This window comes from Octopus sinensis, linkage group LG12 (assembly GCF_006345805.1).
Source record: "Octopus sinensis linkage group LG12, ASM634580v1, whole genome shotgun sequence".
Lineage (NCBI taxonomy): Eukaryota > Metazoa > Mollusca > Cephalopoda > Octopoda > Octopodidae > Octopus > Octopus sinensis.
The window spans coordinates 50,255,950-50,276,049 of record NC_043008.1 but is presented as its reverse complement, the minus strand read 5'-3'; the positions used below and the strand labels follow the sequence as shown (position 1 = coordinate 50,276,049).

At 37.3% G+C, this 20,100-nt stretch overlaps 1 protein-coding gene across 2 annotated transcripts in view; it reads right to left on the bottom strand.

Annotated features, from left to right (window-relative positions):
- The window catches only part of LOC115217909 (neuronal acetylcholine receptor subunit alpha-10-like), an 18,527-nt gene extending 15,662 nt beyond the window's left edge, over window positions 1-2,865 (bottom strand). The window contains exon 1 of one of the 2 annotated variants that reach the window (XM_036507960.1): window positions 2,205-2,865. In XM_036507960.1, the coding sequence (XP_036363853.1) occupies window positions 2,205-2,292 (88 nt within the window). In that variant the 5' untranslated portion in view covers window positions 2,293-2,865. The remainder of the gene's footprint in view (window positions 1-2,204) is intronic. The other variant, XM_036507959.1, reaches the window with a different exon arrangement.
- Between the last annotated feature and the right edge of the window lie 17,235 nt (window positions 2,866-20,100).

The following is a 20,100-nucleotide window of genomic DNA, read 5'->3' as shown; positions in this document are numbered from 1 at the left end:
GCCTACAATTCAGTCATGCGCCTGTGTTTCACTTATTTTTTTGTGTGCCTACTACATAAATGTCACCAACTGCCTACTCTGAGTAATTACTAATGGCACATGCCTTATATACATACATACATACATACATACATACATGCATACATACATGCATACAGATGGAGGAAGCAGGTTAAGGAGGGGGGGTCGACACTTTTGAGAGAGCATGTATTCTGCATGAAGAATCTAAGTGTGCTGCTCAAAACTGTACTACTGGTGTAGTGAATGGGGGAAAGCTTGGTTTTCAGTGTTTGCAGTTGTGTATACTTGTCAAGAGTGGGGCTCATTAGCCATCAATAAGAAGCTCAAATGCAAAATATAAGTTAGTCCCTGCAGTGCACAATGTTCCTAAAGGTCAGTAATGGTCTTCCTCGGTCACAAGTGGACAGCCATCATGATAGATTGTTAGCTCCTACACGCATTTTTTTCTCTCCTTGTTTCTCTCCTTGTTTTTTTCTGTGTATCTTTCTGTTGAAGAGCGTAGGCTCGAAACATAAAAGACTTTTTCTATTTCTATTCCTGAGCGCTATACTAATACATTTGTTTGTTTGTACTCCACCTGCCTTCATCTTTTGTTTATTTTCGTAAACTTTCCCGTTATATATATTTAGCGGTTCGGCAAAAAGAGACCGATAGAATAAGTACTGGACTTACAAAGAATAAGTTCCGGGGTCGATTTGCTCGACTGGAGGAGGTGCTCCAGCATGGCTGCAGTCAAATGACTGAAACAAGTAAAAGAGTAAAGAGTATATATATATATATACACACACATATATATATGTATACATATATATATGTATGTATGTATTTTTGTATGTATGTATGTATGTATGTATGTATGTATGTATATGTATACATATAATAGATTTCAATCATAATTTCTGGCTATGAATGTTCAGTTGTTAGTAATTTGGTTGTTAAGTCAATTGAATTTTCAGTCATGTTGGACTGGTATGCAAGTGGCTGAGTACTCCTCATACATGTGTACTCTTAATGCAATTCTCATGCTGCATCAACATCTCACTGTCTGACAGGAACAAGCCTTTAGATTAAAAGTACAACCCATCCAAGAAGCTTCCTTTCAGTTTTCAGTTACCCAATTTCGCACTGAAGCCATTGGGAACTCAAGGTTGCAGAAAATCACACTTGTCTAAGATGCTATGCAGCAGGATTGAAACCCAGACTGCATGATAGTGTAAGAAATTTCTTAACCGTTTCGTCAAACATGGTATATGTAGTATTGGCTTCAAATTTTGGTACAACGCCAATAATTTTGAGTGAGAGATTGAGTTGGTTACATGAACCCCAGTACTCAGCCAATACTTATTTAATCAACCCCAGAAGAATAAAAAGCAAAAAGACCTCAATTGAATTTGAACTCAGAACATGACATGGCATATGTAATATAAAGTACATTTTGTTTTGTTTTTTAATCTTTTTTACATCTTGTATCTTAGATTATATTAGTCAAAATGTCTTTCTGTTTTTAAGATTGCAGCATGTAAATTAAGGGACACAGCATGTAAGCTATACAGCTATACAGGGGCTATACAGAGGCTCTTGCAATGACTTTTTAAAAAGGGGCTGTTATTGGTGATGGTTGTAGCAAATGAGGGATTAGGGAAAAACGTCCTTCTATTTTTAAGACTGTAGCATGTAAGTTAAGACTTGTTTGGGTTTATTTCTAGTTGACTGTTGGTTGTGGTACATGGCTCAGTGGTTAAAGCATCGGACTCACAATCATGAGGTAGTAAGTTCGATTCCCGGGCCGGACTGTGTGTTGTGTTCTTGAGCAAGACGCTTTATTTCACGTTGCTCCTGTTCACTCAGCTGTAGAAATGAGTTGCAACGTCACTGGTGCCAAGCTGTATCGGCCCCTTTGCCTTTCCCTTGGATAACATTGGTGGTGTGAAGAGGGGAAGCTGATATGCATGGGCGACTACTGGTCTTCCATAAACAACCTTATCCGAACTTGTGCCTCAGAGGGTAACTTTCTAGGTGCAATCCCATGATCATTCATGACCAAAGGAGGTCTTTACCCATTGCCTTATATGGTTATATAGAGGCTCTCAAAATTTTTTTAAAAGTGACTTGTATTGGTGATGGGTAGAATAAATGAAAGGCAGGAGAGAAAGGAGAAGAGGATGAAAAATGCTTTGTCTTACCTTCCAGTCCTTCAAATTGTGATCCAAGGAAGATACAAAATATATAGTAAAAATACCACAGCGGGACCTTAATGATTGTCTTAGACATATCCGGAATTGTAGATATACTGATAGGTGTAAGGGTATATTAAGAATAGAAGCAGTTCCAGTGTAGAATTAGGGGACTCTGTGATGTCAGTCGACTCTTGAAAATAGCAGCTGACTCTCCCTCAGTTTACGCATTGATGACTCGTTGGATTATGTGATTGTGTGTGAGTGAACTGTGTATAACAAGACAGGGTGGTCACAGTTAGATTGTGTTTGGTCATTGGAGGTTTGTCAGTTTGGTGGTCAGATAACAGCAACAACAACAATAAATGTTTTTGAAAGAATTGGTTTTTTTTTTGTTTTTTTTTGTATGAGATGTTTTACTTTTGTTGAAATTTGTTGCTTATTATATTTTTTTGGCATGAAAAAAAGAAAGAGAGAAAGAAAGAAAGGAAGGAAGAAAGACAGTGAGAGGGGGAGAGGTGGATTGAGAAGGATTTTGACTGAAAACTTTCAGATTTGTAAAAAATTAAAAATCATGGTAATGGCCACCTCCCGAGACTATTTCCAAAACAGCTGTGACATCAGTAGTTTGACTCAGCAACGAAGATAGGGAACCTCTCGTATGTGTATATATATATATGTGTGTGTGTGTGTGTGTGTGTGTGTGTGTGTGTGTGTGTGTATGTGTGTGTGTGTGTGTGTATGCTTGATGTTTTCTCTTACATCACTGCTCATGGTTGTACATGTTTTCAGTGACGGAGGAGAAAGGGAAGAGAATTAGTGAGGGAGCAGAGAGGGACAGCGAGAAAGAGAGAGAAAGTGAAAGAAGAAAGAGAGAGAGAGAGAGAGAGAGAGAGAGGGAGAATTTTCTTAGATTATAACTCTATTGCATTAACACACACACACATACATACATACATATATATATATATACACACACATACACAGACATATGTATTTATATATATATGTGTGTGTGTGTATGTGTGTATATATGTGTGTATATATATATATATATGCATGTATCTATGTATGTTGTGTGTATGTATGTGTGTATGTATGTATGCACACCTGCCCATCACCTGTACACACCTACTTAATGTACCTGTGCATGTGTGGACTGCCATTAAATATTGGTTAGTTTTTATATGCAACATGAAAGTACATAATTACTGCCACCCTTTTACAACCACCACCACTGCCTTCAACACCACCACCACCCTGCTAGCTCCATCATCATCATCACCATCAACATCATTTACCAAAATTCCCTGACCTCCTCCTCCTCCTTACCACTGCCACCACCATTGTAGCAAATAAAAGGTTATTATTATTATTATCATTATTATTGCCAATGTGGGAAACCAACATTATTGCTATCGTTGTTGTTGTTGTTGTTATTGTCTTCTTTTGCTGAGATCAATAAATTAGAAACGAAACACTTTCTGTGGTCGATTGGTTTGGGGGGGGGAATCAAGATAATTGAAGAGACAGTAAGAGTGTGGAGGAGAGAGAGAGAGAGAGAGAGAAAGAGTGTGTGTCAAAGAAAGAGAGAGAGAAAAGCAATAAATATAGAGAGATATAGAGGCTGTGCATGATAGTGAGTAGGAAAAGAGGAAGAGAGAGAGAGAGAGAGAGAAAAGATAGAGAGAGAGAGAGAGAGAGAGAGAGAGAGAGAGAGAAAGAAAGAGATAGAGTCAAAGAAAGTAAGAAACGAAGAGACAGAGAGGGGGTAAAGATGGAGACAGAGAGAGAGAGAAAGAGAGAGAAAGGGGAAGAGAGGGGAAGAAGAAGAAAAAGATAGTCAAAGAAAGAGAGAGCGGAAGAGACAGAAAGAGAGAGAGACAGAAAAATAGATAGATAGAGAGATAGATGAAGAGAGAGAGAATGAGAGATAAAGAGAGAGACAGACAGACAGACAAACAGAAGTGATAGATATAGTGGGATATACAGGGTGTGCATGATAGTGAGTAGGAAAGAGGAGAGAGAGAGGCAGACAGAGACATATAGGTAGACAGAAAGACAGACAGACAGAGAGAAAGAGAGAGGGTGTGTGTTGTGTGTGTGTGTGTCTGGGGTGGGGAGAGAATTTTAGGGAGGACCGAGTGTCTGGGTGGGAGGAAGGAAAGGTGGGTGTGTTAATCTGTTGTGCAATGGTTTTACCCTGACATTCACAAATCTGTTGATGTAATATTCTGTAGTTAACGCATGCACACATACACACATGCATGCACATATATATCGTGAGAAACACCCAGTATAATTAGTTCCTATACATAGGTTTCACCATTGCAGTTCTCTGGAACTCAGCATTGGATGCCCCAAATATATTTGGATGCCTAACTGCCATGGATCATCCACAGAACGCTTTATTGCATTCTGTTGCAGAGATCTAATAGTTACCTCGCTGTGCGTCTCCTGTCCACCACAACTGAACAAAACAGAATTAATATCCTGGCAGACTCGTTAGCACGCCGGGCGAAATGCTTAGCGGTATTTCGTCTGTCGTTACGTTCTGAGTTCAAATTCCGCCGAGGTCCACTTTGCCTTTCATCCTTTCGGGGTCAATTAAATAAGTACTAGTTACACACTGGGGTCGATATAATCGACTTAATCCGTTTGTCTGTCCTTGTTTATCCTCTCTGTGTAGTAAAGAAATAGGTATTTCGTCTGCTGTTATGTTCTGAGTTCAAATTCCGCCGAGGTCGACTTTGCCTTTCATCCTTTCGGGTCGATAAATTAAGTACCAGTTACGCACTGGGGTCGATGTAATCGACTTAATGTCCTTGTTTGTTCCCTCTATGTTTATCCCCCTGTGGGCAATAAAGAAATAAGAATTAATATCTTAAAACCACCTTGGTAATACTTGTCCATGAAGGGCACTGGTGCTGATACTATGCAAACAGCACTGGTGCTTGTGCCACGTAAGATGCACAGGTGATGGTACCATGTAAAAAGCACCCGGTACACTCTGTAAAGTGGTTGGCATTTGGAAGGATATTGAGCTGTTGAAACCAAGCCAAAAGAAAAAGATTATGGAACCTGATTCAGCTCTTGGCCTTGCCAGCTCCTGTCAAACCATCTAACCCATGCCAGCATGGAAAACAGGCATTAAGTGGTGGTGGTGGTGGTGGTGGTGGTGGTAGTAGTGTATATCATAACTAATTATACTGCTATGTGCAACAGTCAGCTAACCACTATACTGGAACCTGAGTGGATTGTGATAATCTACTTGGAACTTTAACACATACAGTCTTATATATATATATGTGAAGTATTGAAACTGCTATAATCTTGTGGTACACAGCTGATGAGGGTTCAACATTCAGTCATTATCTTTGTAACGTTTTCCAAGCTTTTATCATTTGTGCAAATTCCTTGTATTTATGATTGTCAATGAATATTATTGGACTCACATTGGTTTGATGTTCAACAAGACACTACTGCACAATGTTCTTGGGCCGATGTTTTGCTGTATCATCTTATGTAGCAACCCAGATGTATCTAAGATTTGCAGATCCAGAAATGGATGTTGCAGTAGAAGTCTCTATCATTTGAAGGTAGATTGGATCTAGCTCTATGTTGAACTCTTGTCTTCTTCAGGCTGTTGATCCTAGCTGTCTCAAAGTTGGTGTCTTGGCAGAGAGAACTTCTCCACTGAACTCTATTCAATGCTTCTGATTCTTATTTCAGGTTTATCTTGCAAGTTTTCAAGCAGATCTTTAGAGTGTTCTTATAATGGAACCATGGGTAACCATGGTGCCTGGCATCAGGTTTAAGCAGACAGACCATAGAAGAGGGATTTAAGTAAGCCAGTGTCTTCTATGTATACCATATGGTTAACCAGCCTCAATTGCACTTTGAGAAGAAGACTCTCTCTACCTAGAATGTCACATCTTGCAAGAATCTCTGTTGGGGACTTTATCCTGCCAACTGAGATTGCAAACTGATCAATGGAATTGGAGATGGAATAAGTAACCATTCAATTTGGTGCCAGTAGAGAGTTCATGTTTTACAACCTTATAAGAGAGAGATAAGTACTATTGCTTGGTACATTTTGATTTTTGTTGACAGGCAAGGCCATGATCTCTCCACAGTCTGTGATGGAGTTTACCAAAAACTGAGCTTGCCTTTGTCAATCACTGGGTGATCTCTTGCTCCAGTTGGGCATTGCTTGATAGGATGTTCCATGCAAGTACAACATTTAGAAGGCATGGTCTGCTATGACAATAAGATCCTGTTTTGGGTATCCAGGTGCTAGCTGGTGCCAGACTTCAGTCTTCATCCACTGATTGTTAAGTGGAAGGATTTGTCAACATTAGTAGTACAGTTATCCAGTACTTGGATATCCCATAGAGAAATTTCTATCAGTTCACAGTTGTCTGCAAATAGAAACTCTCACGGAAGTTGCTCTCTGACTTTAATTCTAGCTCTGAGGCATTACGGATTGAAATATTGCCAACCACTGTCCTAAACTGGAAATTCACACCTTTGTCAACATCTCTGAATGTGACTCGCAGCATGGCTGAGAAGTAGATTACAAACAAAACAGAGGGCGTTACATGGCACTACTTGGTTCCATTCTTTACAGGGAATTCCTCAGAAGCTGAACCTTTCATCACAGAGGCTGTCATTGTGGAATGATCTTATTACTCTGATCATCATGTTCGGTACACAAACCTGAGCAGGCCTTTCCAGAGGGTGTCATAGTTTACCATATTAAAAGCTTTTGTGAAATCAACAAAGACCATATACAGGTCCTGCTTCTAATATTTGACCTTCTTCTAGCCTTGACATGTAGTGAATACCATATCAATTGTTTCTCAACCATCATGGAAACCACATTGTGATTCAGAACACACCGTGTCCACAAAGTGAAGAATGATCCTGTTGAACCTGACTTTGGGGAGTATTTTGCTAGCAGTGAAGAGAAGTGATATGCCACAATGGTTGTCACAACTTGTTGCCTTTTCACTTGTCTAGATGAACTATGAAGGCATCTTTGTAGTCATACGGGACAACACCTTGGCCCCATATGTTCTGGAAAAGCTTGGTGAGTTTTTAACCAGGTGAGTTCCACCATACCATATCTCATCTGGTATGCTGTCAAAGTTTAGTTGTTTCTTGGAGGAAGGCTGTTTTATGGCCTTTGTCACTTCTGACAGAGATGTTCCCAAACCAAGCTGATCCAAGACAGTGTGTTGTGGCCAGGGTCAGTGATGTCATCATTTACTGTTGACACTTACTTTAGGACTGTGTTGAAGAGTTCCACTCAATGGAGAGGATATCATCCTTGTGTGTTTGAAGCTGGATGCCATACAATGCAATTCTACTAGACTTGGGACCACGGATTGCCTTGAGACTCTTGCAGATAGTCTTCATGTGATGTTTATCAGCAGCTTCCTGTAGTTCAGATGCTTTGTTCTCCTGTTATAGGTTCCTCATGGTTCTTAGTCTGGTTGTCTGGGTGTGTTTGGCCAAATGGTACCTGGGTTGTCTGGGTGTGTTTGGCCAAATGGTACCTGATCTTAGTTCCTGCTGATAAAATGGCTGAGATGTAAAGATTATGAGCAGCAGAGTAAATAATGTCAATGAGTTCTGCAATGTTCTGATGTTCTCATCAAACTAGCCTTGACGCTTGCTCTTGGCAAAGCCAAAAAACTCAGTTGTCAGAAGCTCTCTCATGTAAGTTGCTTCAAGATCTCCCAGTATTGTTTGATACTCAGAATTTTATCTGTCATGCAGTCCAGAGCGTTGTCCAGGGTTTGTCCAAGTTCACCAGTGCACTTTTGCTTTGCTTTATGTACAGATACATTGAATCTCTTTACAGGTTTAGTTTTGTGCATCGGTTGTTTTGCTGTAAACTCCAAGGATATGATGCTCCTGATTATCCTGTGATCCAACCAACAATCTGCTCCTCTGAGTGATCTGATCAAGTAAACATCCGGCAGAAGGTGGAGAGCTGGCAGAAACGTTAGCATGCCGGGTGAAATGCTTTGTGGTATTACATCTGCCGTTACGTTCTGAGTTCAAATTCTGCCGAGGTCGACTTTGCCTTTCATTCTTTCGGGGTCGATTAAATAAGTACCAGTTATGCACAGGGATCGATATAATCGACTTAATCCGTTTGTCTGTCCTTGTTTGTCCTCTCTGTGTGTTTAGCCCCTTGTGGGTAGTAAAGAAATAGGTCTCTTTGGGAAATGGTCACATAGTCCACTCCACAAGATGCCTCCTGTATTTCTTTTTACCCAAATCCAGGAACTTTTCAGAGCTCCCTCATATGTGTGTATGTATCTATGTATGCATCTATGTTTGTATCTATGTATATATATGTTTCTACATATGTATGTGCATGTGTGTATATATATATATATATATATATATATATATATATATATATATATATATATGTATATATATATATGTATGTATATATATATATATGTGTGTGTGTATGTATGTGTATATATATATATATATATATATATATATATGTATATATGTACATTATATATATATATACACACATATGTGTGTGTTTGTGTATATATATATATACATATGCGTGTGTGTATATATATATATATATTTATACACATGTGTGTGTGTGTGTATATATATATAGAGAGAGAGAGTTTACATGTATATATGTATGCACGGTCCACATACACGTACGCATGCATGTGAGAGTGTCAGCTCCTGTTACAGTCACCAATGATAAAACATTATCTAATGTTTCCAGGAGACAGTATTTTCTCCCTTTGTTGTCTATTGACAGACTGTGGCCAGTCAAACAACTCTGTTTACAAGACATCTCCAAATTCTGGTTTTAACTCCCCCACTCCAGCACACACCCTCTCTCTGTACATCGACAGCATGTCTGTCTGTCTGTCAGTCTGCTTGTCTGTTTGCCCCCCCCCCTCTCTATCTCTTTCACTTTCTCAATCTATCTTTTATCAAACTCTCTTCTTTTCTGTGTCTTTTTTTTTCTTATTTGTTATCTTTTGTCAAACACTTCATTAAACAGAAAGAAATATATAAAAATTATAAAGATATCAGAAAAGGAAAACATTCTTCTTCTTCTTCTTTCCTTCCTCCCCTCCGTCCCTCCTCGCTTTCCTCTTTTGTCCCCTCCCCTCCCATTTCCTTATTCTTCTTCTTCTTGTTGCTATAATTATTATTATCATTATTGCTATAATTATAATTGATAATATTGATAATATTTATTGTTATAAATTATTCTTGTTCTTCTTGTTATGGTCATTTTATGAACCTCGTTTCATTGTTTCATTCACATTAGTGTTATCATAATGAGAACCATGCCTGCAACCACCAATACAACCACCACCACCACCACCACCACTACCACAACCATTGCCATCACTACCTCCACCACCACAATTGCCACCACTACCACCATTGCTGCTGCCACAATCCCCACCACCACGATGATCACCACTCATAACATCCACCACTATCACAACCATTGCCAACACCACCACCACCACCACCACCATTACCAGTCAGCATCATTATAATTCAGCTCCTTATCTTCCTCCCCCACCCCTCAACTCCTTGCATTTATGCATGCATATTGATGCATGTGTATTGATCTGTGTTGCATAATTATCTGCCTACCTACCTACCTATCTGTCCGTGTGTCTGTCCGTCCATCCATCCACCCACCCACCCACCCACCCATCCATCCATCCATCCATTCATGTAGCCGTGTGTGTGTGTGTGTGTGTGTGTGTATCAAGCAATGTGAAATCGGAGTTGTCGTAGATACTGGTGCCACACAACTGGCACCTGTGCTGGTGGCATGTAAGAACACTCATTACATTCTCGGAGTGGTTGGCGTTAGGAGGGGCATCCAGCCATAGAAAACTATGTCAAATCGGACTGGAGTTTGATGCAGCCCATCAGCTTACCAGCGCTAGTCAAACCATCCAACCCATGCCAGCATGGACAACAGACGTTAAATGACGATGATGATGATATACTTACAAACAGATCAGAGATAGAAAATAGGATTCACAAGATTCTTTATTCAAATCCACTACATTTGTTTCGACTCATCCTGTATCTGTACTTCAAAGGTGAGATGCTGTACAATTGTGTTGCACCTCAGATGCAAATTATGTCTTGTTGGGTGACTTTTTAAACTAGTACTTTGCTCATTCTTCTCTCTATTTCACCCACCTCCATGAAGATAGACATGAGTACACACACACAAAATGGTCATACAAATATCAAACGTTATATCGGAGTTGTGGAAGGAAAATTGCAATTTAAATATAACAATCATCTTTTGAATTTTAAGTATAGTGATGAGGCATTCAACATTAATTATCACAATCATTATTTTAACTAGTATAATTACTATAGATGTGAAGTTATGTTTCTTTAAATCATTTAGACGTACATTTTATCCAGTGTGAACATTTCATAGCTGTTCCAGTCTAGTGTTTATAAGAGTAAACTTAGACATGAAAATTTGGTACATTTCTTCCACACAAGGGTCACAATTATTATCGTCTATTCTATAAGATTTTGCTTTACCAATTATTTCCCAAGCAATAAAAAAATTCTTCATTACTAGCTTTTAGTGTCCAAATTAACTTACTAAGACTTGTATTTACTTTGTCTCTATTTCTAAACAAACTTAAACGATTGGCAAGTATCTGCTTAATATAACATGAGCTAGCTCCTATATAGAAATACTCTCTATTCTCTGTGGTAATCTTACATCTGTATACGATATTTTTATGCCTACATTTAGAGTTAAGCAAACAAACCCTGTTCCTTGCACAATCGCATTTAATAGTTCTACTACTTCTATCACTAGTATCTATGTCACCTACTCTAGATGTGATTTCTATATTCTCCTGTCTATCTTCTAAGTTATTAGTCCTTTCCACAGACAACATTCTGAGTACTTTGCTTTTTAGGATTCACATCTTCTACTTCCAGGTTGTGGAGTTCCCTTGGGTCTCTTCAATTTCATTGGTTGATACCTAGATGTGTTACTTACAGCTTGTCCTCTCATATTGACATTGTTGTTATTTATTGATCTATAATTATAATTCTGGTTAATATTGCTATTGTTCATTTGAAAATTACGAGCGTTGTGTGCTGCTATAATTTGTGCTAGATTTTTGTTATTACACAAAGCTAATCTAATCCTGTGTCTATTAAAAATTCCATAGTATTTACTGTCTTTGGAAAATGTTTAGTCAATACTAAATATAACAATTTTGGTCAATTAGAAATTATTTGTTTTCCGAAGGGAATTATATAGCTAGAGGTATCCATGTTACTGAGGTATATGTCGTTAATGGAAAGAATATTTGAACAAATTAAGGGTATTCCGATGGGTGCTAATTGCAACCGTTTTTAGCTGATGTACTTTTGTCTTCATTTACATTTATCTTGATGATTTTAGCTTAATCATTTAGCTAATGAAATGGTGGCATGTTAGATGAAGCATTTTGCTGTCAAGGTGGTTTGTGAGGATAAAAAAGTTGACTAGTATTTATGATAAAACTGATGGCTTTCATTTTCATACCGCATCCTTACCCTGGACACTAAATAGAATTCCTATAAGGGTAGGGTGTAAGATGTTTTCTAGTCAACTTATTAGACACAGAAAGATTACCAATGAAGTTGGTGGGTTTTGAGAAAGAATTAAAAGGTTAATGATACATATAGATAAACAATGACTGGCCCCGTGCCAGTGGCAAGTAAAAAGCACCCACTACATTCTTGGAGTGGTTGACGTTAGGAAGGGCATCCAGCTGTAGAAACTCTGCCAGATCAAGATTGGAGCCTGGTTCGACAGACCTCAGTCAAAATCGTCCAACCCATGCTAGCATGGAAAGTGGACATTAAACGATGATGATGATGAAACAATGTTACACTAAAGAAAATGCTAGTTAAATGTTTTAACTGTTGCTTGGGGAGACAATGTGAAAATTGGAGAAAATGCAGAATAATTTCTAGTTTACTACTGAGCAAAGAACTATAGAATAAATAGCTTTGATTTCAAGGCGATGTTGTTGATTGACAGTTTGTGATATATTATGTATTATTGTGTACATTACTTCTGTTAGGAAATAATTATGAACTTCTGTTCATAGATTAATGATGATCTTTTGGCTGTAAGCACGGTTAAGCAGAATTAAGTCTGTGCTTTTGTTAATTCCTTTGCAGCACGTTGTGTTGCGTTATTTTATGTAATGAATATTACGATATATTTATTTCAATCAACTATAGATTACATGTTTTTAGATGAAAATATTGGTTTAAATCTATTCTTCATTATTAAAGCTTATTTAACAATTATAGGTCCACACTGGTTTATTCTCACATTGAAGGTAATTAACACCTGACAGTTAAATGCTGTTATTTCTTTGGTTTGTATTTAGATCATATTAATTATATTTTCATATTTCAAGTATGTTAGGGTGTATTTTCGTTACGATTTGGGTATTTTAGTAAATCATATATTATTCATGTTTTAACTTAAAATATTTTTTCTATTGAGGTGAAATCTATTTCCTGTATCCAATAAATATTGATCTTTACTGGTTTATACCCATTTTGCATCGTTTTACGATGATTGAAGCTTTATACTTGGTTTGTTTTAATTATGCTTTTGAGTTTGTAACTTATATAAATTGTAAGAATAGTAATGTCTATTGATCTATATTCTTTAATCTATATTTGAAGTTTTTGGTTAGTCATTCCTTATGTTATGATTAGTTTTACATATTATTGACGAGTTTCCGACAAAGTTCAATATGTTTAATTCGTTAGTGTCTATAAAGTTCAGTAATTCTTCAAATGTGCGCTTATACTTTTAACACTGTTGGCTCCACCGGATCGAATAATACTGTCCAAGTGTTGCAACTAATATCCATTATGGAGCTGATGATGGCGGTATATGTTTGATAATCTTGTGAAACATTTTGTTTTCTATTTGCGTTCTTTGAAGTTGTCCTTCATTCTTGAAGGGTTGTTCTTTGTTTTTTTATATTATATCATACATTATATTAACCTCGTGATTGTCCTTCATAGGGATTCCAATTTTCATGAGGGTGATACTTATTTAATTATATAAACACTCAAAAGGTCTTCTGTTAGCAATGGCAATGTAACTATCAAGGTAAGTAAAAAGTAAACGTTTTGAACTATGAAAAATTTGCACCGATTTTTGCAAAGTTTAAAATTTTTTTGCAATCTTCTGATGCCCAAATGCATCATAAATTAGCATTGATATTTTTTTCGTCGTGGTTACAATCATCTGAAATGGAACTGTCAAGTGTGATATTTGAGCAATTTTGCTATTCAACTTCAAAAAGGACGTAAAGCAGCTGAAACTGCTCCCGATATCAATGAAACGTTTGGTGGGGAAATGACCAGTGAGTGGTCAGCTCAAAATTGGTTTAAACGATTTCGCAGTGGAGACCTGAGCCTTGAAGATCGTGAACGTAGTGGATGCCCATCTGTCATTGATGATAGTCAATTAAAGACTGTCACTGAGAAAGATCCACATAAAACCACTTGACAACTGGCAAAAGAACTTCAGGTTAGCCAGAAAACTGCCTGCAACCATTTGCATTTGATTGGGAAATCAAAAAAGCTTGACAAACGGGTAACGCACAATTTGAATGAAAATCAGAAAATACAGATATGAAATTTGCTTGTCCCTTCTCCGTAACCAGACAGCCATTTCTCAACCGTATTGTAACTTGCGATGAAAAGTGGATTCTGTACAATAATAAAGAAACGTTCTTCGCAGTGGTTGGACCAAAACGAAGCACTGAAAACCTTCCCAAACGTTACGGTGACTGTTTGCTGTTTTACTGCTGGACTCCTCCACTATAACTTCTTAAAACCCGGAAAAGCCATTATTGTAGAAACATATTGCCGCAATGAATGAAAAACTGCTACTCCTTCGTCCCAGACTGGTCAACAGAAGAGGACCATTCATTCTTCATGACAACGCCCAACCACACGTTTCACTACTGACGATCCAGAAGTTGAGGGAACTTGGCTACAAAGTTCTTCCCCAGACCTTTCTCCTACCGACTACCACTTTTTCAAGCGCTTTGATGGTTTCCTGTGAGAGAAAGAGTTCAAAAAGCAAACTGATGCTGAAAGTTTCCACCTACCAAATTCACTCACGAAGCATTGGTTAGTTCCAGGGTTACAGTAAAAGACATTTCTCCGAGGTACTGAACCCCAAACCACATGGTTGAGAAAACTGAGGAATTTTTCTCTTTTGCAAATTGAATAAATGAAATAAATAAATAAAAAGCAAAACTTTTAGATTAAAAATTGATTTTTAATTGTAAGAGAAAATAGAATTGGGTATCACAGTTGTTACAGTTTTTTTTTTTCCTTAAGTATCAGTTCTGACTTGGTGTTTCTTTTTTCATTGCTGCTCAAAAAAAAAAGGGGGAGAGGAAGTAAACGGGGATGGGAAAGAGTTTCAACATTATTAGTATTCTCAACATTATTATTATTATTATTATCATTATATGATGTTTTCGGTTGTTTTATAAACCATGCTGTACAAAAAAAAAAAAAAAAGATAAAAGCTTTCTTTAGGCTTTAGGAAAAGATAACAAAAGCAGATGGGAAGGAAAAAGAATGGAAGAGATGTAGATAACAACATTGAAGAGCAGAGGAGAGAGGAGGACCTTTTTTTATGTATTTACATATATGTATATGTTTCTAACATTGGCATATAAGGCCACACACATTAAAAGAAAACAAAAAAAAATTTTTTTTAAAGCCGAGAGAACGAAGAGGGCAGAATGGGTTGAAATCAAATAATTTGTGGTTTGTGCCACTTCTCCTCTTCCAACCATTACTTGTCCGGTGGTTTGTTTATTTCATCGACCACTTGGCCTTCACAAATGACGAGGATGGAGCGAAGCTGTCCGTGGCACAAATTCGAACTTGGGAGATCGCAATTACATTAGCACAAGGCATTTAAATCTGACTGACACTTTGTTGTTTCTGCAATGCACAGCCCTTGTGTAATTATGGAGGGAGAGTGGGAGAGATAGATAGATAGCTAGAGAGAGAGGAGGAGGAGGAAAAGGGAGATGGTCTGATGCCTTGAGCAGAAATCTGAGATGAAGGGGAGAGAGAGAGAGAGAAACTGCACAACAGTACAGCATATAAAGCTGTCAACTTTACAGAATCTCTCTCCTTGAGTTAGGTGTTACAATGCAAAGGTGTTAAATATATTTAATGTGAAGGCATAACAGCTGCTGCTGTCTAATGTGCAGGTGTATACAAAGGCTATGATGTACAAGGTACGTGTACATACACACACATTTATGTACATATGTGTGTGTGTATATATATATATATATATATATATATATATATTATATATATATATATATATATATATATATATATATGTACATATGTATATACATAAACATATTTTGCCCATTCGGGTTTTGCATCTGTTTTTTTCCATGCTAGAAAGAGCCAGACGAAACTAGTTGAAGCAGATTTTCTATAGCTGGATGCTCTTGCTGTTGCTAACCCATATCAAGCTTTCCAAGTGAACTATCATTTTCCTCATTCCATTGGTCCTCACAAGTTGAGAGGACTTTGGCTTATTGGGGAGAATAAACAAAGGCTGATCCTCCCCCCACCTCACTGAACATGAAAAACGAACATTTATACACATGTGGATGTGTGTACAGACACATACAAGCAACTGCTTCACGTACGTCAACTTGCAACTGTGCATATAAATGTGTGTACACTCACTCACACATACATTACTTTCATGTGATTATATAAATGTATTTACACCAGACACACACCAGTTTTAGGTATGTGATATACATACATACATACATATATTGGAGTAAGCACATAAATGTGAAACAAGGTGGTAATAAAGGAGTACTCAAATACCAGAGGAAGAGTAATATGCTTTATTTAAAAGCAGCAGAAATATAATAAAAGCTGTTACTCAGAGTTTTACGTCTGTTCGTAGGACAGTTTTGTTAACAAAACTGTCCGACGAATGGGAACGGGAAACTCTGAGTAACAGCTTTTGTTATATTTCTGCTGCTTTTAAATAATATATATATAGATGACTTACACATTTCAATGTGCTTGTGTACATACATATACATACAATTGTGCATTATATATATCTATGGATTTCTACACACATTTATGTAGAGTTTTTGAGAGAGAGAGAGAGAGAGAGAGATAGATAGAAATAGGAAATAATATACACATCATGGTATGTGTATATATATATATATATATATATACATACATACACGCACACACACCCTGATATCCAGGATGAAGTTAGAATGCAATTGAACCAACATGTAACTGGATGCCACGTCTTAGGATATCTATGTAGTAGATGCTGTAAAACTGTAATAAACAAGCTTTTGAGGATGTACAATCCTTCATGCATAATTTTAATGTTGTGTGTGTATATATGTGTATATACACATATACATACGTGCATGTATAGTGAAGGTTCTTAGTTTAATTTTAACCATCACAGCCAATCCCATGTTGGTGCATTCACTGAACTGGCTGGGGAGGTGCTGGTGATGGACAGTTAACAGTTCCATACAAGGCTGACAAGACATCCAGATTTTGCTGTTCAACAGGAACTCTTACCACTTATGTTCCAGATGAACAATTCCAAGGAGGGGAAGGTGGAGGTGTCACAAAGTTAAAGACGAGAAAAAGACTTGTGTTAAGACTGAGAAGGAGAGAGAGAACAGAGTTTGAAGTGCATCGATTGAAGAAGAATTTACTTTAAAAAGGTAAAGAAAAAAAAAAGAATTAAGGATGGGGATATTATTAAATATGGCTTTTCTAAGTTTCTGTCAAGGCATTTATTTGTAGATAGGATAAACAAAGATGTCTGATTATATGGGGTCACACAGCCTCACACACACACACCACACACACACACATATATATATATACAAGGTGAATCAGAAATAGCAAATGAAAATTGTATTACTTTCTGACTCACTCTTGTGCAAGTGTGTTTGTACAGTCACACACACACATTATATATATATGTGTGTGTATCTACCCCTTATGTAATCTACCCATTATATATATGTGTGTGTATCTACCTGATATTTGTATCTACCCCTTTTGATGTTTGGGAATTCTCTGATATTTTTCGGCTGACGAGTACGAGCCATCTGTATTCACTGCATTTTTTGTAGCTTATTAAAGATGTCCTCGTACGAAACGATCGTACCGAGATTTTAATCCATTCTTGTTGCTTTTTTCCTATATATATATATATATATATAGTGTCATCACTGATCCAAGATGGTCAGATGATATGGTCAACTGTGAACCACATCATGCTTATCATAGATTGACCTGTGTTAACAGAGGTTGTTGGCAATCACTTGAAAATCCTGTTTGTTCTACAAAAAACACACCCTAGTGACCAACCACAACACGTACCTACCCAGAATGCACTGACTATCACTTGTACTTACATAGTTGTACCCATCAACACAAGACAAAAACACAAAGGTGCCTGATTCTAACAAACAAAGCAGATGAATGTATTTTTTTATAGAAGGTAGACAGTCCAGAAAATACAATACATGGTGGTGGAAGCTTGGCTGCTCTGGGCTGTGAGTTTGGAGTCAATGAATCTACCATTATTCGTTCCATTTTCAAAGTGAATGGAGACGATTTTATTTGTTATTGTGTCTTTGTTTTACACCCTCCCCCAATGATAAACAAAGATAGATGAACACAAAGAGGACGTATGACTACCAAAATGATGTAATTTTAGTAGAGTCAGCCTCTCGCTCGTCTGAGTTTCACCTGTAGGCACACAAGATCTTCAGGCAGGTTGTGACCATGGTATGGAGTACTCTTTCTTCAGACAGTTAATACTAAACGCATGCATATGTGTGTGTGTATATATATATAAAATATGAATTAGGGCTAAAACCACTATTATGCAACTCTAATTCATATTTTACATATTTATACTGTGAAATTTGATTTAATACTGAATTGAATTTTTCCCTGTAAGTTTGGAGTTATACTCCCTAATATTATATATATATATATATATATATATATATATATGTGTGTGTGTGTGTGTGTGTGTGTGTGTATATATATATATGCATGTGTGTGTATATATATATGTATGCATGTGTGTTATTTAAATAAAGTCAAGCATTGCACAGTCTTTTAGTTGTACCTGAAAATGCTGGTTAGGAAGAGAGAATGTAACATATCTAGACTAATCACTGCCTGTTCAGTGTGCAGCAGGGACTGGTCCTCTGATACAAAGAAAGGGGTACATTGGAGCCTAGCTGTTCATCCAACCCTATGTCTGCTATTAGAATACTCATTCAGAACAGACCTTACATGACAAAAGATTATTTGTTGATACAAAGACATGAGCATAACACACACACACACACACACACACACACAGAGGCAAGTAATGAGACATTTGTAGAGAGTAACCACTGAAATGCAAAACAGTTTTGGTACCTTGTGGAAGACAAAAAGCTAAAATTTCTTTGTTTATCTTAAAACAAACAGCAGTAGTGTATTTGGCAATGAAACACAAAACTTTCAATCCTGATAGAAACATTAGCACAACACCTCATCCAATCTAAAGACACATACAAAGTCATTTTCCTGTGATTATGAGGGGATAAAAAAAAAAAAAAAGTATTGGTGTCTCAGAGATGATTTTTCAGTAGAACACTTCACCCATAATGTCTACTGCAAACCAGAAGTTGTTGCATGGTGCCATCAGTCCAACTCTCACGCCTGTTCAAAATAACAAATACAGTCTTTTTTAAATAATTGGTACTTTTCTCTCCATTTTGCCATAAACCCAGCATCCACCCAAGATGTCTCTGTTGTGTGACTTCACAGATGACCGAATACTCCAATGCATTTTCCATCTACACTACACAACTAAGTAAGCTAACAACAAACTCTTTCTAAGCCTGATATTTTGGTGGAGGGCAAAGTTGATGACATTGACCCCAGTACACAACTGGTATTTGAGCTCAGAATGTAAAGAACTGCTGCTGCTGCTCAGCATTTTGTCCTTTGTACTAATGATTCTGCCACCTTGCTGTCTCAGATAATAATACACCTTCGTACTATAGATACAAGACCTGAAATTTTGGGGGAGGGGGGCTAGTTGATTACACATTGACCCCAGTACACAACTGGTACTTATTTTATCAATCCTGAAAGGACGAAAGGCAAAGTTGATCCTGGCATAATTTGAACTCAGAACGTAAAGACAGACAAAATGTTGCTAAGCACCTTGTCCAGCGTGCTAACGCTCAACCAGCTCATCACCTTAATAATAATAATAATAATAATGATGATTTCAAATTTTAGCTGAAGGCCAGCAATTTCCAGAGAGGAGGCAATCAATTGCTTCAACCCCAGTACACGACTGGTACTTATTTTATCAACCCTGAAAGGATGAATGGCAAAGCTGACCTTCACAGAATTTGAACTCAGAACGCAAAGACAATCAAAATACCGCCCAACATACAACAAAAAAAGCAACCAGTAAACACAACACAATAGGGTAGGGGACCAATTTCCATATCACACAGTTTCCACTCATTTTAGGTGGCAATTTCATTTGAGTAAACCCCAGTTTTATGCTTAACCCTTTTGCTACCAACCCGTCCAAGACCACCTCTGCTTCTATGATACAAACTTTCTATATTAACCCTTTAGCATTTCTAAAGAATAAACCATCACATTATCAAAACTTCAAAGCTGTAAGATAATGCATGACTAATTCAAAACAATTTGA